Genomic DNA, 25,761 nt, shown 5'->3' with positions numbered 1-25,761 from the left:
GTAAAAGGAGGGGCTGGATAGCTTGTAGATCATAGTCTATTGGTGAGAACATGTGCCAGCTGTAGGGCTCTGAGCAAGCCAGTGTCCTTCATGGACTGATGGACTGATATTTCTTTTGTTTGTTTAGTGTGTATGTGCACACACACACGCATGCATGGTATGGTACTGGGGCTTGAGCTCAGGGCCTTAAAACACTCTTGTTTAGCTTTTGCACTCAAGGCTGGTGCTCTGCCACTTGAGGCATACCTAAACTTCTTGCTTTTTGCTAGTTAGTTGGACATAAGAATCTCACAGACAGGGGTTGGGAAAGTGGCTCAGTGGTAGAATGCTTGCCTTGCATGCCTGAGGCCCTGGGTTCGATTCCTCAGCACCACATAAGCAAAAAGAAAAAAAAAAAAGAATCTCACAGACATTCCTGCTTGAGCTGGCTTCACATTGTGATCCTCAGAGCTCAGCCTCCTTAGGTAGCTAGGATTATAGGTGTAAGTCACTGGAACCCAGCTTAGACTGACATTTCTTACCTGAAAAGGTCAGAATGGGGGTTTTGGTAGTGGTGAAGGGTTGAAACATGTGACTGCCAAGGTGTTTCCTGGTTCTCCTTCAATGGGGGAAGTTTAGCTGGTAAGAATTATGGAAAAAGAGAATGAGGAAGGCAGGTGGTGGGGAACTTGGCTTCTGTGGAATCCCCAGGCCTTTCCATATCCAAAACTTTGACTCTGAAGTCACAGCTGTGATCCCCAAGTAACACACACACACACACACACACACACACACATACACACACACACAAACACATTTTTTTTTTTTTTTGGTCAGTGGTGGGGCTTGAACTCTGGGCCTGGGCCCTGTCCCTCAGCTCTTCAGCTCAAGGCAAGCCCTCTACCACTTGAACCACAGCACCACTTCAGGTTTTCTGGTGGTTTATTGGAGATGAGAGTCTCATGGACTTTCCTGCTCGGGCTGGCTTTGAACTGTGATCCTCAGATCTCAGCCTCCTGAGTAGCTAGGATTACAGGCGTGAGCCACTGTTGCCCAACAAAGCATACTTTTAAAATTTAGAGACTCAAAAGATGACACCCTCCAGACCTGGGAGGCATTCTCAACTAGTTCACCTTTCTCTCTTGCTATTTATACTAATTATTAGCGAAATGAGCTCCCTTCCCATAGCTTAGTCCACTCCTTCCCCTCTCCACAGCTTAGCATGCTCCCTTCCTAGGCAACACTAGGCCCATTTAGTAAAGGCAGTCAATAATCAGCCTCCAACCCCCTTTACCTTGGGATGGCACTCTTCTGGGGCAGCTACCACCATATAAGTCAACAAGAGCCCCTTGGAGTGACCTTCAGGTCCTGGCAGCTGCAGGGCCCCTTATCTACTATTTGGACAGCAGCCATAAATCCTGGTCTGCCATGATGAAGCCCCTGGCCCTCCCGTCCACACCAGGGTCACAGCCCCTTAGCCCCTTCTAGTCCCTTCTAAACCTCCTAGGTTATATAGGTCACCCCAGACAATAACCGGCACTTCTCACTTCTCCCTTGTGAGAAGGGGTCTTGCCAGCCCCCTTTCCCGGCAATAAACCTTTCGTTGTTCTCTGTACTGGATGTCTGTGTAGTTTTCTGCCAAACTCCAAATAATCTAATAACACGAATGACAAAAACGTAGGCCATGGCTCACACCTGCCCCTACTCCTGACTGTGATGTGGAGATCACAGTTGGGAGCCAACCCTGGGCAGGCAAGTCTATGAAACTATTTCCAATTAGCCACCAAAAAGGCAGAGGTGGAGCTGTGGCTCGAGTGGTAAAGTGCCAGTCTGGGGCGGGGGGGGGGGCGCTCAGGGACAGCACCCAGGCCCGTAGTTCAAGCCCCAGGACTGGCACCAAAAAAAATTAAAAAAAGAAGGCCCAGCTGTGGGATTTCCAAGGCCTGGGATTTCCCGGCCCACTCTGGCTGCCCCTGTGCCTCTGGTCAGGCCCCAGTCCCGGGACGCTCCCGCGGAGCCGCAGGGGGTAGACAAGGGGGACCCCACGATCGGGGGCGCCACCCGGCCTGGCCGGCCTGCCCAGCCCTCGCCGGGGAGCCAGCGGCTGGGGGCGGAGGCAGGGAGGGAGCGACAGGGGCGGGGAGCGGCGCTGGCGAGAGCTCGCGCGCTGTGTTTGGTCTGTCGGAGGCAGCTGACCTTTGAGGAGGAAATCGCTGCTCTCGGCTCCTTCCTGTAGTAACAGCCTCAGCCGCTGCTGCTGCTGCCGGAGCCCAGGCCGGGCCGGGAGCGCGAGCCGCGGGCGCACAGCAGCCGGCCCCGCCGCCGACGGCCGGGCCCCGCCAGGTGGGTGGCCCCGGGCGCACGGCGCATGGCGGGTGGCGCGCGCGCGCGCCGAGAGGGGGGCCACGACCCCGCCATCGCCCCCGCCCCCCGGCGGCCAGCTGGGTGCGGGGCAGGGGTCTGGGGCAGGCGGCTTCGATGGGGGGAGTTTCGGAGCTGCAGCGGGGAGGACGGACAGGGGACAGAGACGAAGGCGGGGCGGGGGGGGGGGTGAGAGGTGGACAAGGCCAGGCAGTGGAAAGGGGGCTGGACCCGGGATGGGGGAGACTGCCCAAAGAGGGGAGCATCTCTCTCCCCAACCCTCTCTTCTTGACAGCCCGTCCACGTGCCCGAGGGGACCAGGCCATCTCCCTCTCTCTCTCTCTCTCTCTCTCTGCGTTTTGCCCTAACTTTGGGTTAGAAAAGACCCGCTTACTAAAACTTTAGCTTCAGAGTCTCGGGTGTGGGGTGTGGGGTGAGGGGTTGCGTATTCTTGCAGTCCTCTCTGGAGCGGGCTTGTGGGCTTCTGGCATCAAGATTTCCTTTCAGTTTCTAGCAGTTTCCCCCCCCCCACTTCTGGGGAAGCCCCGATGGGGCAAAGGGAGAGGAAGAGGGGGAGGGCACCTGCCTCCCCCAAACCTTGGCAGGTTCCTAGTTGGAGGGGAAAAGTGGCCTGCCCCTCCTCACCATCTTTCTTCCCGCACAGGAAAGTATGTATAGGGAGGATCCCGACCTATAACCATGGCTTCGGTGGGCAAAGCCGGGTAAGGCACAGGCCTCTAAAGAGAACAGGCCTCATGGGTCCTGTGTTCACCCTAGGTGAGCAGCCATGGCGGGCTGGATTCAGGCCCAGCAGCTGCAAGGCGATGCCCTTCGCCAGATGCAAGTGCTGTACGGACAGCACTTCCCCATCGAAGTGCGGCATTACCTGGCACAGTGGATTGAAAGCCAGCCATGGTAGGTCTCCCCTGTCCTAAGCCCTCTACTGTGGCTCCCCACCATCAAAGTCTTTGGGCCTGTGGATCTCCTCTTTGTGGTTTGATGTGACTCCCATCCTGTCTGTCTTCTGTCCCTGGAGAGGGGAACAAGGAAATGGGACACTCAGAAGGGAAACAGGACTTTCCTACACTTCCATGCCCTGTGGAGTTACCAAGAACAAGTCTGGTGGGTCCCTAGAGTGCCCTGAGTCATCCAGTCTGGCATTCTGGAATCATTCTTGGTTCCTGGCTTCCCTACCCAAGGAGGTGCCACAGGATGTTCTTTTCTCTCCTCTGCCCTATCCCAAGGGATGCCATTGACCTGGACAATCCCCAGGACCGAGGCCAGGCCACCCAGCTCCTGGAGGGCCTGGTGCAGGAGCTGCAGAAGAAGGCGGAGCATCAGGTGGGGGAAGATGGGTTTTTGCGGAAGATCAAGCTGGGACACTATGCCACACAGCTGCAGGTGGGTGTGAAGGCTGGGCTATCTGCAGGGTGGTAGTACCTGCCTTTTCTTCTAGCAGCAGCACCCTTGGGATTTTTGCTAGCCTGGCCACTGACTTGCCATATGACCATAGTATACTGATAATTTGTCTTCAATTTCCCCCACCCCCTCCTTCTAAGTCAGATCTGCCAGATTCTGTTAACCTATTACAAAAGCAAGTGTGTGTGTGTGGGGGGTGATGCCCAGCAGAGAGTGTGTGTCCCCAGCAACAGTGGGTGGATGGGTAGAAGGGAGGGTAGTAGAAAGTCAAGATTGCTTTGCTATCAGAAGAGAGACTGATGGATTCAGGAAATGAGGGAAGGAAGCAGCCAGATTCCCTGCCCATCTTGAAGCCCGTTTAAAGGCAAGAGAGCTGCTGAAGAGAGACAGAGGTGCCCTAGAGGCAAACCCCAGATAAAATACTTAAATTAGGGGATTGGAACTAAGATGTTGTCTTCTCCTTTATATAGGAGGGGGAGTTTTGCGGAAAAAGGAAAGAGGTGTGGGTGGTAATCATGGTCAAGCATTTATTGGAATTCCCTTGTATTTCTTAGAGAACAACTCTTACATCCAAGCAACAAAATGCCAGGAAGATAAATAGTCCATCCTAGAAGAGAGAGGAAACAGGAGAAACCTGAGGGGAAGCAAACTAGAAAACCAGGGGAGGGCCTGGTGGAAAGCACCTCCATGTGGGCATCAAGCGTACTGAGTCTTGAGTCATCTGCTCTCCCACTTGTTTGCCTCTGGACTGGTACTTACCCTTTCTGGGCATCAGTTTTCTTGACCATGAAATGAAGGGAGGTAGCCAGGTACTTGTGGCTCACATCTGTAATCCTAGCTACTCAGGAGGCTGAAATCTGAGGATCACAATTCAAAGCCAGTCTGCCCAGGAAAGTCCATGAGACTCTTTATCTCCAAACCAACCACCAAAAAGTTGGAAGTGGAGCTGTGGCTCAAGTAGTAGAGTGCCAGCCTTGAGAGAAGAAAAAAAAAAAAAAAAGCCAAATGCCCAGGCCCTGAGTTCAATCAAGCCTCCATTAAAAAAATAATGGGAAGAGTCATTTCTGTGTGTCTCCAGTGCTCTGAGTGAAAGTTGACAGGAAGTTTGGAAGCGCTTTGTAGCCTGTGGGTCTTCAGTCCCTTTAAACCAACGAAGAAGATTTGAGAAAAATACAGCAATGACAAAACAGAGATATTTGAGGTTTCCTAGGGGAAGCTGAGCAGAGCTTGAAGGAGAGGAGGTGGTGGCCCTAGCACGGGACCAACACAGCTAGAACACAGGGTGACTACTATTGCATTCTTTCAGAACACATATGACCGCTGCCCCATGGAGTTGGTCCGCTGCATCCGGCACATTCTGTACAATGAACAGAGGCTGGTCCGAGAAGCCAACAACGTGAGTGTCCCTGGGTGTGGGGAGAGGCAGGGAGATCCTACCATGTGCCTTGCTGTCTGGGACACAACTATGGTTATGTAACAGTGGCACGAGGCAAGTACCAAGGAAGGGACCTGGGCCATGTGAGAGGCAATATTGCATGCTAGTGTAGCATGACTCCTGGGTTCAATCCCTAGCTTTCTTTGCTGTGTGACTTGAGAAGGTTACTTAACCTCTCTGAGACTTTATTTCTTTTTTCTTTTCTTTTTCTTTCTTTCTTTCCTCCGCTGGAGCTAGTTTTCAACCAAGTTCCTTGGATCTCAGCCTCCTGAGTAGCTAGGATTTCAGGCCTGAGCTTCGAGAACCCAGAAAAGGATGAGTTTGATAGATAGCCTATATGTGAGGGCGGGAATCACGGCTTCACATTCCAAAGCTTGCAAGTAGTCAGAAGCTTAACCCCCCCACCCCATCTCTGGCTTACTACCACCACACAGCTCCCTGTAAATGCGGCCTGATTGAGAAATGCAGGTCTGTAGCATGGTGTTGAAGTGCCTGCTTCAGAGGATTTGGTGTCAGAATATTCCAGACTGATGGCACAGGAAGGACCAAGGCCCTGCTACGGGCACATGGCTATGTATGTGTTCAAAGAGCAGAGGCAGCGTGGGAGCTGGGGTAAAGGCCAGCAGAGGTCCCTGCTAGACCTGATGAAGCTAGGAGAAGAAGGTTAGAGTTTATTCTGAGAGCAGGTATTTGGAAAGTTCCCAAATACCTGGTTCTTCTCAGTCAGAAATTAAAGGAATGTTGAGATCTAAAGAAGCCTCCTTAAGACTTCTCCTATGACTTCATTTTGGGATTCCCAGAATGTCCTCCCCAATTCCTTAAGCCACGTGGCATTGATGGCTCACATCTGAAATCCTAACTACTCAGGAGGCTGAGAGCTGAGGCTCACTGTTCAAAGCCAGCCTGAGCAGGAAAGTCTGAGACGCTTAACTGCAATTAACCACCAGAAAACCGGAAGTGGAGCTGTGGCTCAAGTGGTAGACCACTAGCCTTGAGCAGAAGAGCTCAGGGACAGTGCCCAGGCCCTGAGTTCAAGCCTCATGACCAACAACAAAGAAAAAAAAAAAGGAAAAAAGAAAATCAAACCAAAGCTTCTGCCCTTTCCCAATAGAAATTCTTACTATAGCTGCCAACTAACCTGTTTCTCTTCTTTCTCCCCCACTTTGGGCTCTAATTCTAGCAAATGAACCAAAGAAGCCTTCCTTCCTACCTCAGAGTTGGGGTTTAGAGTCTGTAATACTGGTGTCCCCTGACGCTTTTCCCCCTCCTCTCTGCCCAGCACATTTGTCACTTCTTCCTCCTTCTGTCCCCAGTGCAGCTCACCTGCTGGCATCCTGGTGGACGCCATGTCTCAGAAGCACCTTCAGATCAACCAGACCTTTGAGGAGCTGCGACTGGTCACGCAGGACACAGAGAACGAGCTGAAGAAGCTGCAGCAGACCCAAGAGTACTTCATCATCCAGTACCAGGAGAGCCTGAGGATCCAAGGTGAGGCTGGGCAGCAGGGTGAGGGAACCATGTGTGTCCTTACCAGGGCGAGGGGGAATATTCTGTGACCCCTTAAAAAGATCCATTAGGATAATGTCAGTGTCTGTCTCCTCAAAGCCATGTAGGGGTCATGGCCCTTAGTGTTGTTTTGTTTGATTTCTTTTCTTTTTCTTTCTTTCTTTCTTTTTTTTTTTTTTTTTGTCAGTTGTGGGGCTTGAACTCTGGGCCTGGGCGCTGTCCCTCAGCTCTTCAGTTCAAAGCTAGCACTCTATCACTTGAGCTACAGCGCCACTTCTGGTTTTCAGAATGGTTTATTGGAGCTAAGAGTCTCACGGACTTCCTGCCCGGGCTGGCTTTGAACCATAATCCTCATATCTCAGCCTCCTGAGTAGCTAGGCTTACAGGCATGAGCCACCAGCACCCAGCTTTTTTTTTTTTTTTTTTTTGTCGGTCGTGGGGTTTGAACTCTGGGCCTGGGTGCTGTTCCAGCGCTCTTCAGCTCAAGGAGAATGCTCTACGACTTGAACTACAACACCACTTCCAGTTTTCTGAGTGTTGTATTGGAGATAAGAGTCTCATGGACTTTGTTGTCCAGGCTGGCTTTGAACCAGGATCCTCAGATCTTAGCCTCCTGAGTAGCTAGGATTATAAGTATGAGTCATGGGCGCCAGGCTGTTTGTTTCATTTTTTGTGGTGGCTTTGGGGTTTTGAACTCAGGAGGGCCTCAAGCTTGCTAGGCAGGTGTTCTGGAGCTGGAGCCAAACCTCCAGCTCATTTTTGTTTTAGTTATTTTCCAGGTAGAGTCTTGTGGGTTTGCCCCAGTCTCAGACTGAGATCCTCCTGATCTCTGCCTTCCACGTAGCTGGGATTAACAGAAATAAGTCAACTTATTTGGTGCTTCTGCTGTTGGCCAAGGGCTATGCTCTAGAATAAACTCTGCATCACGTATAATTTAACTCAGTTCTAGCAGCAAGCCTGTGGACCAGATAGCTTGTTGTTCCTATTTGTCTGATGGTACTAGGGAGGTTCAGAGAGAGCTCAAGACTTGGCCTAGGTTGCCTATAAATCACAGAACCAGGTCCCAACTAGAGATTTGTCACAAACTCCCTGTATCTCACTAACCCATATTCTCTCCCATATTGTAGGTAGCCATTGAAATCTGAGTATGAAAGGAGATGGGCAAAGTGAAGGACTTGGAATAGGAGACTCAGGTGGATCCAGGCTGGGGAGGGATGGAAGTCCAGGGGGTTTCTCCTTAAGCCTCATGGATAGCAATACTACTTATGCTTCCTGAATAACTGGGATGACAGGCACAGACAACTTGCCCAGCTTTTTAACTGGTTGACATGAAGTATCTTGAAGTTTTTGCCCAGTGTGGCTTCCAACTATGATCCTCCTAATCTCTGCCTCTTGAGTAGCTCTGATTACTAACGTGAACCATTATGCACAAATTCTCAAATTCTTCCACCTGCATGTTGTTTACAAGTGTGTTATTTAATTTCTACTTATTAATTCCTAGATGTTGTACTTTCATTGATTTCAATGTTATCTTCTTATTGAATTCTATTATGATTCCACTCTGATTGGAGAAGCTATTGTATGTGGTTTCAGTCCTTACAGTGTGTGTGTGTGTGTGTGTGTGTGTGTGTGTGTGTGTGTGTTCGTGTGTGGTGAGACATGAACTCAGCATCTGGGTGCTATCCCTCAGCTTATTTTACTCAAGGCTAGTGCTCTACCACTTTGAACCACAACTCCACTTCCAGTTTTTAGGTGGTTAAATTCTTCAAACCATGATCCTAAGATCTCAGGCTCCTGAGTAACTAGGATTACAGTCATGAACCACCTACTGCCTAGCTAGGTGTGTGTGTGTGTGTGTGTGTGTATGTGTGTGTGTGTGTGTGTGTGTGTGTGTGTGCGTGTGTGTGTGTGTGTGTGTGTGTGTGTGTGTGTGTGTGCCAGTATAGGACTTGAACTCAGGACCTCACATTCTTGCTTAGCTTTTTCAGTTAAGACTAGTACTCTACTATTCAAGCTACCCCTCTACTTTAGGCTTTTTGCTGGTTAGTTGGAGATGTCTCTTTAAATTGTATGCCCAGATTGGTTTTGAGCCCTGATCCTCAGATCTCAACCTCTTGAGTACCTAGGAGTACAAACATGAGCCACTAGCATCCAGCTCAAGAGCTCAGCATCTGCCGGGCGCTGGTGGCTCACGCCTGTAATCCTAGCTACTCAGGAGGCTGAGATCTGAGGATCGCGGTTCAAAGCCAGCCCGGGCAGGAGAGACCGTGAGACTCCTATCTCCAATAAACCACCAGAAAACCGGAAGTGGCGCTGTAGCTCAAGTGGTAGAGCGCTCGCCTTGAGCTGAAGAGCTGAAGGACAGTGCCCAGGCCCAGAGTTCAAGCCCGACGACCGACAAAAAAAAAAAAAAAAAAAAAGAGCTCAGCATCTGCTCTACCTTGGTAATGCATCTTGTAATTGAAAAGAACGGATATTCTTTGGTTGTTTCATTCATAAATAACAACAATAAGGTTAATAATGTTAATGGGAGGCTGGGAATGTGACTTAGTGGTAGAGTGCTTTGCCTAGCCTGCATGAAGGCCTGGATTTGATTCCTCATTACTACATAAACAGAAACAGCTGGAAATGGTGCTGTGGCTCAAGTCGTAGAGTGCTAGCCTTGAGCAAAAGAAGCTCAGGGACAGTGCCCAAGCCCTGAGTTCAAGTCTCAGGGCTGGCAAAATAACCATAACAATAATAATAATGGGAAATGTAAATTTCAAGAAAAATTTAGTGAGTAGAATGAGTTGTTTTTCATATAGTCATGTGCTATATGACATCTCGGTCAGCAATGGACCATATATATGATATATATTACATAGCCTTAGGTGTGTAGCAGGTTGTACCAGTAAGATGTGTAAATGTACACGCAGCAAGGAGTGTACATATACAATCTCTACTGTTTGCACAATGACAAAAATCACCTAATAGCACACATCTCAGAATTATCCCCATCCTTAAACAATTTGTGATTGTATTCTCAAATCTCTTTAGTATTCGGCTTAATAAAAGACAGCTGGGTCTTATTGTTAAAATGTAATACCTTGTAGCCTGGAAAATTCCACTGTATATTTGCTAGATATTAAGATGATGGTCTGGGCATGGTGGCAGCTGTAATCCAAGGTCTCTAGAGGCCAAGGCAGAAGGATTAAGAATTCCAGGCTAGCATGGATTATGTAGTGAGATCCTGTCTTAAAAACGCACACACACACACACACAAAAAGGTAAATGAGGGCTGGGAATGTGGGAATGTAGAGTGCTTACCTAGCATGCATGAAGCCCTGGGTTCGATTCCTCAGTACCACATAAAAATACCAGAAGTGGCACTGTGGCACAAGTGGTAGAGTGCTAGCCTTGAACAAAAGAAGCTCAGGGACAGTGCCCAGGCCCAGAGTTCAAGCCCTACAACGAACAACAGCAACAAAAAAGAAGGAGGATGAGTAGGAGGAAAAGGAGGAGGAGAAAGGGGGAGGAGGAGGAAGGGAAGGAGGAGGAAGAGGAAAAAGAGGAGGAGGGGGAGGAGAAGAAGAAGAAATAACCAGTGAAAAAACAAAAGAGCTAGAAGCGGGACTCAGTGGTAAAGCTCCTACCTAGCAAGCATGAGGCACACAGTTCAAACCCTACTATAAACAACAACAACAAAAGGATATGTACATATCCTTGACTTTAGCAACAGCTCCACTTCTGGCTTTTTGGTGATTAATTGGACATAGGAATCTCAGAGAAGCTGGCACTGGTGGTTCATGCCTCTAGTCCTAGCTACTTAGTAGGCTGACATCCAGGATCTCAGTTCAAAGCCAGCCCAGACAGGAAAGTCATGAGACTCTTTAACTAACCACTAGGAAACCAAAAGTAGAGCTGTGACTCAAAGTAGTAGAGCATTAGCCTTGAATGTAAAGAAGCTAAGGGAGAGCACCTAGGCCCTGAGTTAAAGCTGCAGGACCAGAAAAAGACAAAAAGAAAAAAGTCTCAGAGACTGTACTGCCCAGGCTGGCTTTGAACCACAATCCTCATATCTTAGTCTCTTGAGTAGCTAGGATTATAGACATGAGCCACCAGCGCCAGCTTATGGCATTTAAAATTTTGTTATTTCCCTTTTCAGTTTTTGTTCCACTGTTTATCTTTACTACTTTATTATTTTTTTAGAAGACCATTTTTATTCATTTGTGTGTGTGTGTGTGTGTGTGTGTGTGTGTGTGTGTGTGTGTGTGTGTGTGTGTGTGTGTGTGTGTGTGTGTGTGTGTGTGTGTGTGTGTGTGTTGGTGTGGGGCCTGAACTCTGGGCCTGGGCACTGTCCCTCAGCTCTTCAGCTGTAGACTAGTGCTCTACCAATTCAGCCTCAGCCCCACTTCCGGCTTTTTCTGCTTATGTGGTGCTGAGGAATCGAACCAGGGCCTCATGCATGCAAAGCAAGCACTCTACCACCGAGCCACCTTCCCAGCCCGATTCATTTACTTTTTGGGAAGTTTTGTACTCTGAACTCAAGGCCTCATGCTTGCAGGAAGGTGCCCTACTTTTGAGCCACACCCCCAGCACTTTAAGTTCTCTTCTTACCCAAATTATTGCTTTTCCAAGGGAGCATAATGACTGACAGGAGGTAGATGTTGAGTCAGTGTTGACAGGATGGTTCTAGCATCTTCATCTGAAAAGGATAGCCTCTTCCTTCACTGGGAACAGGAGATTTCAGCATTGACAGTGACAGGGTTTATGATCTTGGACACAGGTTTTTGTTACCTGGGTGGGTTTGGGTTTGGATTCTGGCTGGGGTTGGCATACACCATGTGTGTGCTGTCAGGCTGTCCCCTTTGTCCAGCTCACAATTACAAACATAGAACAGGGCTGGGGATGTGGCTCAGTGTCAGAGCACTTGCCTGGCATGCACAAGAATCATGGGGCCATCCCCAGCACTGCAAACAAGCCCAACAAAACAGAGACTATGGATCTGTTTGTACAAGGGCAGGGCATGCTCGACCAGTGGTGACTCTGGGCTGCCCTGGCCTCCTTCCCATATTGCCTGCAAATGGCCAGTTGAGACCTGAGAGGGTCATGTGCATGGGAGGCTGGGCTCAGGAGTTGGGCTGGCCACTCACTCCCTGAGGAGGGGACAAGGGCAGGATTGCAGAGGGCACTGTGAGGATTGCCTGCTGTGTTCTGAGTCTGAACAAGACTCCAGCTACTCAGGCACATGGGAGCTGCATTTCTGAGCCGCAGTTGTGGGCTCTTCCTGTCTGTCTGGCATTGTTTTCCTCCATGCCTGGGGTATGAGACTGGGGTCAGTGTGACATGGTACCCAGAGGCCAGCCAGGCACTCCAGAGAGAAGTGTCAGGACACCCATGGTCTTGATTCTCTGTGTCAGGCTGCCTGGGCTGCTTGAAGGCTGTGGGGAGGAGCAATGGTCCCAGTGCTAGAGACATTGTTGGGGGGGGGACGGGGGAGAAGTGCCAGGATTCCCCAACTTCACACATGGGGGCAGTGAGGCCCAGGAAAGAGGGGTTTCCTTGAGTTCCCCCAGCTCTTAAATGGCAGGCACACTTGTACCTGGGTCATTTGGCACCAGGCTGTGCTGTGTGGGGCAGATTCCTCTCAGCCTTGTGTGTCCACTGCCCAGAGGGCAGCAGGGATGGTGGCAGGGCCCCGAGGCTTCCATCACAGGAGCCCTTCATCTTTGGGCTCTGGTTGCTGCGCGATGCGGCTTGCCACAGATGGGTGACCCAGAGGGTCGCTCCAGAACAGTTGAGTGCGCATCCTGGGGGCTCCCTGCCGGCACCGGGAGATGATGGTGGTGGGTGTTCTGTCCGTCCTCTAGCTCAATTTGCCCAGCTGGCCCAGCTGAATCCCCAGGAGCGCCTGAGCCGGGAGACAGCGCTGCAGCAGAAGCAGGTGTCCCTGGAGGCCTGGCTGCAGCGCGAGGCACAGACCCTACAGCAGTACCGCGTGGTGAGTGGGGCCTGTGACCCTGGGCTCCCGGGAGGGAGCCCCTCAACCTGAGTCCTTGGGGACCAGAGAGAGGATGGGAGCAGGAGCCAGGAGAGCAGGAGGCCTGCCTGTCTTCCCAGGGGGGCTTGTGAGACAGAGTCAGGCCTGAGAGCAAACAGCCTCCTGGGCCTGGCTGCGGGGCGAGGCCTGCAGGGCTGGAGCATGGGAGGCCAACGGGGGCCGCTGTCCCCTCTCCCCCCCCCCCCACCAGGAGCTGGCTGAGAAGCACCAGAAGACCCTGCAGCTGCTGAGGAAGCAGCAGACAGTCATCCTGGACGATGAGCTGATCCAGTGGAAGCGGCGGCAGCAGCTGGCCGGGAATGGGGGTCCCCCCGAGGGCAGCCTGGACGTGCTGCAGTCCTGGTAAGGCTGAGGGAGGCGCCAGGGTGGGCAGGGCAGGGTGCCAGCTGCCTCTGCTGCCTCCGGAGCAGCAGGCTTCCACTGTCTGTGGCAGCGCAGCGCACGGGGGTCCTGGTTCCTGCAAGACTTTGGTCCCTGTCCAGTGCCACCTCCCCCTCAAGGATGAGTCCTATCTTGGGGAGTGGGGAAGGGCTTGGGTGTGCAGTGACTCAGGCTGGTTTTGAAAAGCCAGGACGGCCCCTCCTGTGCAGCTCTCTACTTCTAGAAGGCAGACTCTGCTTCCCAGCAGCTCACAGGAGAGTGGTGAATGAACGCTCCTTGTTGGCTGGGTCTAGCTTCCAGGGTGGAGTTTTGTTGTGGGTCTCCCAGCCCCTGGTGAGACTTGCAGGAGAAGCCATTGTCGAAGCCCCATGGGCCTTGGGTGTCTTGCAGGTGTGAGAAGTTGGCTGAGATCATCTGGCAGAACCGGCAGCAGATCCGCAGGGCAGAGCACCTCTGTCAGCAGCTGCCCATCCCCGGGCCGGTGGAGGAGATGCTGGCTGAGGTCAACGCCACCATCACAGACATCATCTCAGCCCTGGTGACCAGGTGACTGCTGCCTCACAGCCAGGTCCACCGGGGCAGGGTAGATCCATGGGTGGACAGGTGGAGGCCCAGGTGCTGTCTAGACAGGGACCTCCCTCAGTCCTGCTCTCTCCCCACACCCCACCCTGGATGTCCCTAGTTACTCTGGCTGCTTGGGGATTCCCTCATCCAGAGTCTGTTGCTGGGAGCTGCCCCCAAACTCAGTCTACCCTCCCTGACCATGGGAGGGGGACAGGGGAAGGAACCCTGGGAACAGACACAGCTCCATGTGTCTCCCTCCTGCAGAGGCCAATGGGAAACACCTCCCCTCCCCTCCAGGAGACTCCCTGCCCTTTCCCCTGAGCCAGCCCCTGGTCATCCATGTGGCCACTTGTGTCCCCTGCAGCACGTTCATCATCGAGAAGCAACCCCCTCAGGTCCTGAAGACCCAGACCAAGTTTGCAGCCACCGTGCGCCTGCTGGTGGGTGGGAAGCTGAACGTGCACATGAACCCACCGCAGGTGAAGGCCACCATCATCAGTGAGCAGCAGGCCAAGTCCCTGCTCAAGAACGAGAACACGCATAAGTGAGTGTGCTCACCTTGCCTGCCTCTCCTGGTCTGGGATTAGCTACTGTTTGTCTCCCTCCATTCTTGCTGGTACCTTTACCTGGATGGTCTCTCTAGGTTCCTCTGTCTAGTCCTCCCGCCCAGAAGCCTTCCCCATTCTTACCCATACCCAGCACATAGTAGGTCAGCCTGTATGTTACTGTCATATGTAGACAGGCTTTGCCAGTCTCCTCAGTCTACCTGCTTACTAGCAGCACAGTGATTACGGGAATAGCTGTGTGACTGGAAACCTGAATCAGGGCTTGTGGAGGGGTTCACATTCCAGGTGGTGGAAATTTTTCAATTGGCCTCAGGAGGCTGCTAGTGACAGGGATTGTAGTGGTCAGAGCGCATTGCTGTGTTCTAAAGGAAGTGTGTGGAGAAGGCACACACAAGCACCAGGTCAGAGCTGGCCACTCACAGAGTGTGCAGCTGATGAATGAGTTGTGAGAGCAAGTGAGTGATTACCCAATTACACACTATTTCCTGAGTACCTTCCTTGGGATGTGGGGCTAGCATGAGGAAGGAGATGACTGCTCCCCACTGTCCTGCACTCTCTGGGTAGCTAGGAAGCCAAGAGAATAATACTTCTTTCCTCCCTCCCTCTCTCCCTCCCTTCCTTCCTTCCTTCATTCCTTCCTTCCTTCCTTCCTCCCTCCCTCCCTCCCTTCCTTCCTTCCTTCCTTCCTTTTTTGTGCCTGTTCTGGGGCTTGAACTCAGGACCTTGCAATCTTAGCTTTTTTGTTTAAGGCTACTGCTCTACCACTTGTAACACCTCTGCTTCCAGAATTTTGCTGGTTAATTGGAAATGAGTCTCTTAGATTTGTCAGCCCCCCACTCGTTTTGAACCAGGATCTTCAGATCTTAGCCTCCGGAGTTACTCGTATTATAGGCACGAACCCCTGGCAGCTAGCTGGAAAATACATTTAAAACAGCAACAACAAAAAAAGTCAGGTGCCAGTGGCTCACACCTGTAATCCTGGCTACTTAGGAGGCTGAGATCTGAGGGTTACAGTTCAAAGCCATCTTGGGCAGGAAAGTTCCTGAGATTCTTATCTCCAATTAACAGGCAGAAAACCAAAAGCTGCGTCGTTGTATGTAGCTCAAGTGATGGAGTGCCAACCTTGAGTGCAAAAGCTGAGGGACAGTACCCAGGCCCAGAGTTCAAGCCCCACGACCAACAAAAATAAATAAATAAATAAATAAGACAGTCTCCCAAAGTGATATTCGTCATAGTGATAGACTCTAGTGGGTATAGGAGGGAGGGAGTGGGAGCTAGCAACACCAACAGGTGATTGAGGATTGAGGATGGCTTTTTTTTTTTTTTTTTGCCAGTCCTGGGGGTTGAAGTCAGGGCCTGGGCACTGTCCCTGAGTTTCTTTTGCTCAAAGTTACATCACTTCTAGCTCTTTCTGTTTATGTGGTACTGAGGAATCGAGCACAAGGATTCATGCTAGCCACACACCCTTCCACGAAGCCACATTCCCAGCTGTTCTGCGGAGACATTTGAGTGTGAGACAGAACGAGGAGATAGTGGAAAGTGTTTGGGGTGACAGAAAGAGCATGTCCAAAGTCCTAAGATAGGAATCCAGTGTAGCATGCTGAGTAGTCAGTCAAAACCAGTGTTGCTTTTGTGTTCTGAGTTCTGGAAAGGGAACCCAATAAGACCAGGGAGCAAAGCAGCCTTGATCATGGAATACTTATAAGTCTTTTTGTTGTTGTTGTTGTTGTTGTTGTTGTTTTGCACAGGATTTGAGTTCAGGGCTTTATGTTCTCATTAGACTTGCGTGCTCATGGCTGTCACTTTACCACTTGAGCCAATCGTCCAGTCTGGCATTTTATTAGTTAAATGGAGAAAGATTTTTCTGCCTAGACTGACTTCAAATTGTAATCCTCCAGGTCTTCCCCTCCTGAGTAGCTAGGATCACAGGCCTGATCCACCAGAACCTGGCTTAGGCCATTTTAAGTACACTGGATACTACCAGAGGCCCTTAAGTCCCCCACATCAATCTCAAAGCCTAAGCAGTTCCTAACCTACAAAGCTAGAGGGTTGTAGGTGTGGCTTAGGTGGTAGGGTGCCAGCATCAGATAGCAAGTCCACATCCTGGTCTCAGACAAAAGGAAGGGAGGGAGGGAGGAAGAGAGGGAAAGAGGAAAGAAGGAAGGAAGTGAGGGAAGGGAAGGAGGGAGGGAGAGAGGGAAGGAAGGAAGGAAGGGCCTAAAGCTAGAGACCCAGACTTCATCCTCAGAGGCCTGGCCTTGACACCTCTAGTTGATGGAAAAGCTAAAACCCCAGAGAGACCAAGAGATACTGGTAGGGATTGAGGGGCCTGGGCTGCTACAGGGCTGACCAGACTGAGGTCCCAAGCTCAAGGACAGGACAGGACCAAGCTCCTCACCTGGATCCCATGTGGAGCTGGGTCTACCCTCTCTTTTGCAGTGAGTATAGTGGTGAGATCTTGAACAATTGCTGTGTCATGGAATACCACCAGGCCACCGGCACCCTCAGCGCCCACTTCAGAAACATGGTGAGCACAGGACCCAGCCTCAGCTCGTTGGAAATGTCTGCCCGGAGCTGAGTATTGGGTAACTAGCTTCCATCTCCCCGTCCCCTTCCGGCCTCCTGCCCTGTAGTCTCTCAAGAGAATCAAGCGTGCTGACCGGCGGGGTGCAGAGTCCGTGACGGAGGAGAAGTTCACCGTGCTGTTTGAATCTCAATTCAGTGTTGGCAGCAATGAGCTTGTGTTCCAGGTGAAGGTGAGGCTTCTATGTCTGACCTGAGACTTTGGGAAAGCCAGAGCATTCTGATTCTTTCTAGGTCCCCCCCAGTTATTCCGCCATGCTCTTTTAAGTCCACACCACTTAGACAAGTAGGCTGAGAAGAAATGGAATGTTCTTTTGGTTTGCCTGTGCATCGGATTCTTGGGCAGGGCTTGCGATTGGAATGGTAGGAGAGGAATGAGGGTAAAATGCTGTTCACATCTTGCCAACAGTTATTCCTTTGACTTCTATAGACGCTGTCCTTACCTGTGGTTGTCATTGTTCATGGCAGCCAAGACCACAATGCTACTGCCACCGTGCTGTGGGACAATGCCTTTGCAGAGCCAGTGAGTCCCCAGGGAGCCTCCACCTTGCCCTTCCCCCCCCCCCCCCCCCCCGCCTGCCCCCCTCAGGCCTTAGGACATTCCCAAGGGTCCTAATTCCCTAAGGCCCTGCTGAATAGCCTTTTCAGACCCCAGGACCAGAGCAGAGCTGAGGGGAGCGGAGAAGGGCAGCTGAGGTCTAGCTAAGTTCTAGAATCCTGAACTGGACTCTGAGCTGCTCTTACTTTGCTTTATGGCTGAGATCCCTCATCTCTGTCCAAGTGTCCTGGTCTGGGTCTTAATCCCTACTGGCTCACACTTCCTCTTCTCCTGTCCCTCTTTTTATTCTTTCCCTTGTCTTTCTTTGTGTCTCCTTTCTGGATGGTTCTCAGACACCCCCCCCCCCCGGGTCTCTGAACATCTCCCGTTTCTTAGTGGGTGGCTCTGGGTCTGGGTGGGGGTGACATGGGTGTAAACATTTCTCCCTCAACTGTCTTCTCGTCCCCTTTATTCCCTCCCTCTCAGGGCAGGGTGCCATTTGCTGTGCCCGACAAAGTGCTGTGGCCACAGCTGTGTGAAGCGCTCAACATGAAATTCAAGGCCGAAGTGCAGAGCAACCGGGGCCTGACCAAGGAGAACCTCGTGTTCCTGGCACAGAAACTGTTCAACAGCAGCAGCGCCCACCTGGAGGACTACAGCAGCATGTCCGTGTCCTGGTCTCAGTTCAACAGGGTGAGCAAGCGGCTGCCAGCTACCTGCCTTTATCAGCAGGGTTCTGACAAGCCGTGTCCAGAGCTATGTCCCAGCCTCCATCCCCAAACACCCTCTCCTAGAGTCAGGAGAGATGGGGGCTCAGACGCCAAAGAAATGTAGACAAGAGGTGGGCACCCGTGGCCTGTAATTGTAGCAAGAGGCTGAAATCTGAAGATGGTGATTCAAAGCCAGCCTGGGCAGGAAAGTCTGTGAGATTCTTAGCTGCAATTAACCCTCAACAAGCTAGAAGTGGAGGTATGGCTCAAGTAGCAGAGTACCAGGCTTCAGCAGAAAATCTAAAGAAATGAGCTTAGGCTCTGAGTTCAAGCAATAGTATTGGCAACACAAAAAGGAAGGAAGGATGGAAAGGAGGGAAGGAGAGAGAGAAAAGGAAAGAAAGAAATGTAAGCCAGGGATCATAAGGAATTGTGCCCTTGGCGTAGTAAGCCAAAGCAAAATTATGGACGAAACCCAGAGCTTCCGTCCAATCCTAGATCTAATTTGAAGATCTAATCGAACTAATTTGGGTCCCTTCTACTCTCTGTGCTTCAGTTTTGCCCAGCTGTCAATGAGGGGATGGGGCAGGAATGTCCTTAAAAGGCTTGTCCAGCCTGGATAACTCTTTACAGCTCCCACCCAAGGGATTGTGGCACATTCCTGTGTTAGAAACATGGGGAGAGTTCACTCTGACTCCCTAGGACACCAGTAATGGGCTGTGTTTGTTTATGGACTGCTGGGGGCCCAGCTGGAGGAAGTGAGAACAGGCCTGGTAGGGTCTAAAGGGCCCGGATTCATGGGCCTCCGTGACTTCTGATGCTGGGTTTCCTGGGGCTCTCAGGAGAACCTGCCTGGCTGGAACTATACCTTCTGGCAGTGGTTTGACGGGGTGATGGAAGTGTTGAAGAAGCATCACAAACCCCACTGGAATGATGGGTAAGGACTGGGGCACAGGCTCTGGTGACAGGTCTTGTTGCGGGGGGGGGGAGGGGGGGATTCCAGAGACAGCAGCCTGCAGCCCAGCAATGACGCCAAATGCTCTGTGTACCCAGCGCCATCCTAGGTTTTGTGAATAAGCAACAGGCCCACGACCTGCTTATCAACAAGCCAGATGGGACCTTCCTGTTACGTTTTAGCGATTCAGAAATCGGGGGCATCACCATTGCCTGGAAATTTGACTCACGTGAGTGCACGTTTTGCTCATCATGGCCCAGTAAAAGGGACCCTATCTGCTGTTTTCCCATGCTCCCCCTGTCCACCAGGCCTGTCTCTGTAGAAGGTTCTCTGGGGGAGGGGAGAGGGCAAGAGTAGAGCTCAGAGTGCGGGAAGAATGTTGATTGAATATGCAGCCCTTTCCTGTCATTCTCCATGTCAGAGAATGTAAAATCACTGAACCCTCCCCTAGACTGTAGAAGCACTGGGCGAGTCCTTTATAAGTTGTCTGCCCTCAGCCATGACTAGTCTTGTGGGGGTGTCTACTCATCCCATTAGCTGAGCAGAATGTTCCAGTATCCACTTCTATGAACAGATGTGCGTGCAGGCTGGGCTTCCAGGGTCAGCTAGCAAAAGCCACACTTTGCAGCAACCTTTCTTAAAAACCCTATACCTGTGATCCCAGGTGGGGGTCCCCTTCTCCCCCTGCCATGGCTGGGCTTGTGGGAATGAGTTGTGCCTTTCACAGCGGACCGCAATCTGTGGAACCTGAAGCCATTCACCACGCGGGATTTCTCCATCCGGTCCCTGGCTGATCGACTGGGGGACTTGAACTATCTCATCTATGTGTTTCCTGACCGCCCCAAGGATGAGGTCTTCTCCAAGTACTACACTCCTGTGCTCGGTGGGTCCTAGGTCTGGTGGGGGGCCCTTCCCTCCTTTCTAGACTGAGCCCCAGGCCGGGGCACTTGCTCAGGAGGCCATTTCCCTATGAGTTCTAGTGTCTGTGATGAAGAAGAGGATTACAGGGTTCACACCTGAGCAGCAGGAAAGTGAAATCCATCCCAGCTTTCTCCTCTGCTGAGCCAAAAGCTGGGGTGTTGCTCCTGAACCCTAGAGGAAGAGGTGGCAAAGTTGGGGGAGGAGCCCAGATAATCCCCACCCACAGATAGTGCTCCACCCTGTTTTTGTCCTGGTTCAGGGCCTTCACATTAGCCCTTGGCTTTTTCACTCAAGGCTAGTGTTCTACCACTTAAGCCACACCTCCACTTCCAGATTTTGTTTGTTCACTGGAAATTAGAGTCCCATGGATTTTGTTGCTGGGGCTGGCTTCCAATCTCTATCCTCAGATCTCAGCCTCATGAGTTGCTAGAATTAAGGTGTAAGCCATGAGTGCCTGGCTGTGCTCCGTTTCTTTGCTTCTGGTGCCTGTCCTGGGGCTTGAACTCAGGACCTGGTCACTGTCCCTGAGCTCTTTTACTCAAGGCTAGTGCTCTACCACTTGAGTCTCATAGATGTTCCTGCTCAGGCTGGTTTTGAACTGCAATTCTCATATCTCAGGCTCCTGAGCGAGGATTGTGTGACTTAGCAGCACCGTTTCTGCTCCCTCTTTTCCTTTATTTATTTATCTGGACCTGGGCGCTGTCCCTCAGCTCTTCAGCTCAAGGCAAACCCTCTACCACCTGAGCCACAGCACCACTTCCAGTTTTCTGGTGGTTTATTGGAGATCAGAGTCTCATGGACTTTCCTGCCTGTACTGGCTTTGAACCATGATCATCAGATCTCAGCCTCCTGAGTCGCTAGGATTATAGGCGTGAGCCACCAGCACCTGGTTCTGCTCCCTCTTAACCAATGGTTTTCACTATTCCTCCAACTACAGTGCACAATGTCCTCCTCCACCTGTTACAGTTCTCTGTGGGACTGTGACATTACTTATTGTTCTTGGGCTGTTTCTTTAGCAGAAGTGGGGACAGGGTCAATGGAAGTAAAGGAAAAGAGAAGGGGTGGAAGCCATCCTTGAGAGTTTTGGTGAAAGTTTATGCAGGAGAGTTCTCAGGGTCATCTGGCAGGAGGCAAGAGACAAGTTTCTCTCCTACTTTCTTTTCACCATGGTTCTTGCCTTGGCAGCTAAAGCAGTTGATGGATATGTGAAGCCACAGATCAAGCAAGTGGTTCCTGAGTAAGTGTCACCCACTCCATCTCCTGCTCCTCCTTCTTCCCCTCTTCTCTGTCCCCAACATCCAACATGGCCACCCTCCCCTGCTGAGCCCAGCATCCCTGAGCCCCTGAGAACCTGATCAGCCCTCTGGATCCCTAGGCTTAGTCATATTTCATCAGCATCCAGGGCCCCATGACTAGAACCAGATCCCCAGGACTCAGTGGGGCACCTTGTCCTTCTACACCCTGCAAATGACGTCACCACACCCCACATCAGCACCACTGGCCTCATTGTGTTCCCTTCTGCAGGTTTGTGAACGCGTCTGCAGATGCCGGGGCCGGCGCCACGTACATGGACCAGGCGCCCTCCCCAGCAGTGTGCCCCCAGACTCATTACAACATGTACCCACAGAAGTAGGTCGTGTTCTAGTGGGGGTCCGTGGGGAGGCCTGGCTGCAGCTGGTCCCCTGGGCGGAGTGGGTGGGGGGCTGGTAAGCAAAAGGAATGAAAGATCCTGGGGATCTGAGACCACCCAGGGAGGCCTGAGCTGAGGTCCAGCCCAGTGTGGGGAGGGTAAGGTCATCGATATACTAGGATTCCATCCTCCCTTTGGTACTTTCTGTGACCTTGAGGAAATTACTGAGCTTCTCTGATAGTGTTTTTAGCTGAAAAAATGGGGATGGTGGGCTGGGAAGGTGGCTCAATAGTAGAGTGCTTGCCTTGCAGGCATGAGGCCGTGGGTTCGATTCCTCAGCACCATATAAGCAGACAAAGCCCGAAGTGGCACTGTGGCTCAAGTGGTAGGGCTCTAGCCTTGAACTGAAGAGCTGAGGGACAGTGCCCAGGCCCAGAGTTCAAGCCCCATGACCAACCAAAAAAAAAAAAAAATGGGGATGGTGGGCAAGAACACCCACCTCATAGGTGAGGCTGTTGGAAGGACTTGGTACAGAGTAGCTATTACTAGGGTTTTGGTTTGGCTTCATTTGTTTTTTTTAATGCCAGTACTGGGGCTTGAACTCAGGGACTCACGCTTGTTGTTGGCTTTTGTGCTTAAGGCTAGTGCTTGAGCCACATCTCCGCTTCCCAGAGTCGCTATCGATGGGGTGGTTGTAATGTAGAGGCAGAGTGAAATATTAATTTCCGTCTGAGCTGTGCGTGGCCTGGACTGGACATGTTGGGGTCTGGGAGACAGCAAGGGGAAGTGGGACCACCACACTGTGAGAGTCACAAAGACCCAGATTCTAACCCTGACTGCAGGTGACTCAGGGCAAGTTTCCTGACAGGACTGGGCCTCAGTTTCCTCCTCTGTAGAATGGAGTAGCTATCTACCTTTAGATAGAATGCTTAGTGATGCTGACATTCAATCAAATAGCCCTGCACATGGGTGTTAGAGCATCAATATACAAGGAGCAAGAGGACAGGAAATGAACTCCTTGAGATCATCCTGTGAGGTAGCAAGACATGCAGGTGGAAGTGGAGCATCTCCCAGGGAGCCAATGACTGACAGCTACCCAGCTGGGGGAGGGGAGGGGTGAGCGAAGAGCTCTCCTGCTCTCATTAACCTCTGGGCTGGGTGAAGGGGGCGGGCCAGGAGTTCATCTTACATCTTCTCTTTTTCAGCCCCGACCCTGTCCTGGACCAGGATGGAGAATTCGACCTGGATGAGACCATGGATGTGGCCCGGCATGTGGAGGAACTCTTACGGCGGCCCATGGACAGTCTTGACCCCCACCCTTCCCCACCTGCTGGCCTCTTCACCTCTGCTAGAAGCTCCTTGTCGTGAATGATTCTCTATGGAGACAACTTTCAACCTGAATAGTCCTTATCAGTTATGCCTGTAGTATTGCCCTGCATACTTACACCTGTGCAGGCATTATGTTGTGTGTGTGTTTGTGTTTGTGTGTGTGTGTGTAAGCGCGTGTGCACGTGCGCACGCACGCACACTTGCTTGTGCACAAGGGGTGCCTGTCTCATTTTGCTGTCCTAGCTATGTGGTTGCAGCAGCAATAGCTTTTGTTCGTTCAGATAAAGGTCTCCAAGGACAAGATCTCTCCTGGGTCTAAATGTCATGGGACACAGGGCTTCTGCCATTGCAAGCAAACTGGCCCTCCCAAACCTATCCTTTCTCTGCTCAGTGGCTATTCAAGTGAAATTATTCCAGAAGAAGGAGGGAGATAGGGAAAGGCTACTACTCCTGAGCTAGAAGCCTCCTGTGTATGCATATATGTGTATTGAGTGTGCATCTGTCCTCATGCGCATGTGGTGGTCTCCTGCTTTCCCCTCTGCAGAAAGTCCATCCCCCCTCCCCCCCACACACACACAGTGTGTCTAGGCTATAACAATTCAAGTTGGGTTCATTGGAGTCAGAGCTGTCTGAGCTGCTCTGTGTACAGAGTTGCTTGGCCTCATGTCCTTGAACCAGAGCATGGGCTTCAAATCTGAAATGCCCTTCCCATATTCCTTTCTCTCTCTCTTTCTCCTCTCTCTGTCTGTGCCAGTCCTGGCGCTTGAACTCAGCACCTGGGCAATGTCCCTGAGCTTTTGTGCTCATGGCTAGCACTCTACTGCTTGAGCCACAGCCTCACTTCTGCCTTTTTGGTGGTTGACTGGAGGTAAGTCTCATAGACTTTCCTGCCTACATTGGCTTCAAACCTCAGATCTCAGCTTTCTAAGTAGCTAGAATTATAGGTATGAGCACTGGTGCCCAGCTCATATCTCACTCTTATAACCCCTCCGTCCTTCCTCCTCCTTTTCCTTCTCTATGCCAGTACTGGAGTTTGAACTCAGGGCTGTGTGCCCATTCAGCTTGCTTGCTCATTGAGGCTGGTGCTCTACCACTTGAACCAGGTCTCCAGTCTATCATCCTGGCAGTTGTCATCTCCCTTCTCCTCTTTCCTCCTTCTTCCTTGTTGTTCTTCTTGATACAACCTTCCCTATATAATCCTGGCTGGCCTGAAACTCACCATCCTCCTGCTTCAGCCTCCCAAGTGCTAGCTAGGATTACAGATGTGAAGCACCATTCCTCAGCTTTGGCCTTTTTTCCTGGTCTCTCTGTTTGCAACTTGGCTTTGCCAGGAAGAAGGGAAGGACTGGCCTAGAACATGGTAGATGAACAGGCGTCTGAGACTTGCAGGGTTGATGATCTCCCTGCAGGGAAGTGGCAGGGGATCAGGATGGGGTGGGGAGCTGCAGCAGAACCAGCCACCAGCTGCAGGCTGTGGAGGAAAAGCTGATCTTTTTGCACCCTGCTGGGTGGTGGAACCTGGAACAGGCGTCACACCGTTGCATAATAGGCTGTGGTCAGGGAAAGCCTCGCTCCAACCTCTCCCGCTCCTCCCTCTGAAGCCACACTAGCTTGGGGCAGCCCATGGCAGAAAGTTGAGAGTCCCAGGTTTTAAAACTTCTGAAGGGACATGGGGATAAAAAGAGGGATTCTTTTGTACTTTGTATATATATATAGGCCATACATTTGAGTAAACTGGTTTTGAATAAAGTATTTTTTTTCATAAATTGCTTTCTGGTTTGCAGAGTGGATGGCAGTCTTCTTGGGTCACTGAGGCTCTTTTGTTTGGTTCCTGTGTGTCAGGTTTTAGCAAGGAGCTAGAATTCTTCCTTCTCTATGGTATGAGGTGCTAACCACCTCTGGAAGGCAATGCTTTTTTGTTGTTGTTGTTGGTCATGGGGCTTGAACTCTGGGCCTGGGCACTGTCCCTGAACTCTTCAGCTCAAGGTGAGCTCTCTACCACTGGAGTAACCGCGCCACTTCCGTTTTTCTGGTGGTTAATTGGAGATAAGAGCCTCATAGACTTTCCTGCCCAGGCTATCTTTGAACCGTGATCCTCAGATCTCAGCCTCCTGAGTAGCTAAGATTAGAGGCTTGAGCCACCAGCACCCGGCCATCAGTGCAAAAGGCTAAAGAACTAGGTGTGTGTTTTGGGGGGGAGGGGGATGTTACATAGCCAGAAAAGCAAGGACTTGCGGTCCTGGAGAAAGGAGCAGGAATGACTAGGGAGGAGCCCACAGCTGGAGCTGTGGCCCAGGCCTCTACTGATCAGCTATTAGCAATCTTGTAGCCTGACGCTGAGGGCCAGTGCCAAAGTAATGGCTGGCCCTCCTGGAACCCAGAGCAGCAGAGAACCTGGACAACAGCCTATCCTCCCTGGCCTGTTCCCAGAGACCAGCAGGTGGCACCATCCAACTGCTGCTTTGGCCTGAAAGGGAGAGGCTGGCCAGCACAGAGAGGATCAGCTTTCCCCATGTGGACCCCTCAGGCCCAGCTGTGGCTACTCCCAGCCTGGAGATGGGACCTTGGAGTCAGGAACACAAGCTGGGTGGTGGTTTGGGGAGCAAGGAACCACAGGAAGGCAGGCTTTCGTCAGCATTCAAAGCAACAACGACTGGCCCAGAGCAGCTGTGTGGGTGGGCAGGCTGAAAGCAGGCGCTGGGTGAGCAGGATGAAAGCGGGCGCTGCTGCACCTCAGCCGCCCTAAATCTCACTTCCATCTCTCAGGGGCAGGGGAAGGGAAGCGCTGGTATCTCTCATACAAGCAGTCACCATGGCACAGCCCTGTGAGTGGAGGAGGGCGGA

At 51.5% G+C, this 25,761-nt stretch overlaps 1 protein-coding gene across 2 annotated transcripts; it reads left to right on the top strand.

The window, feature by feature from the left end:
- The first annotated feature begins 2,202 nt into the window (after positions 1-2,202).
- Positions 2,203-24,702, top strand: LOC138830991 (signal transducer and activator of transcription 5A). Of its 2 annotated transcripts, XM_070028014.1 has the most exons (19): positions 2,203-2,322; positions 3,118-3,255; positions 3,585-3,741; positions 5,066-5,155; positions 6,508-6,682; positions 12,550-12,680; positions 12,931-13,082; positions 13,512-13,667; positions 14,050-14,229; positions 16,691-16,778; positions 16,885-17,007; positions 17,265-17,357; positions 17,859-18,065; positions 18,925-19,019; positions 19,136-19,266; positions 19,765-19,920; positions 21,144-21,195; positions 21,483-21,587; positions 22,794-24,702. In XM_070028014.1, the coding sequence occupies exons 2-19, from the start codon at positions 3,128-3,130 to the stop codon at positions 22,954-22,956; spliced, it is 2,382 nt and encodes a 793-aa protein (XP_069884115.1). In that variant the 5' UTR covers positions 2,203-2,322; positions 3,118-3,127; the 3' UTR covers positions 22,957-24,702. The 2 variants fall into 2 exon arrangements, with proteins under 2 accessions (XP_069884115.1, XP_069884114.1); XM_070028013.1 differs by lacking the exon at positions 2,203-2,322 and having other exon boundaries at positions 3,115-3,255.
- The last annotated feature ends 1,059 nt before the right edge of the window (positions 24,703-25,761 follow it).

This window comes from Dipodomys merriami, unplaced genomic scaffold (genome assembly GCF_024711535.1).
Source record: "Dipodomys merriami isolate MVZ:Mamm:240054 unplaced genomic scaffold, mDipMer1.0.p SCAF_19, whole genome shotgun sequence".
NCBI lineage: Eukaryota > Metazoa > Chordata > Mammalia > Rodentia > Heteromyidae > Dipodomys > Dipodomys merriami.
Note: the sequence above shows the minus strand (reverse complement) of the source record. Positions and strands in the feature narration are given on the sequence as shown.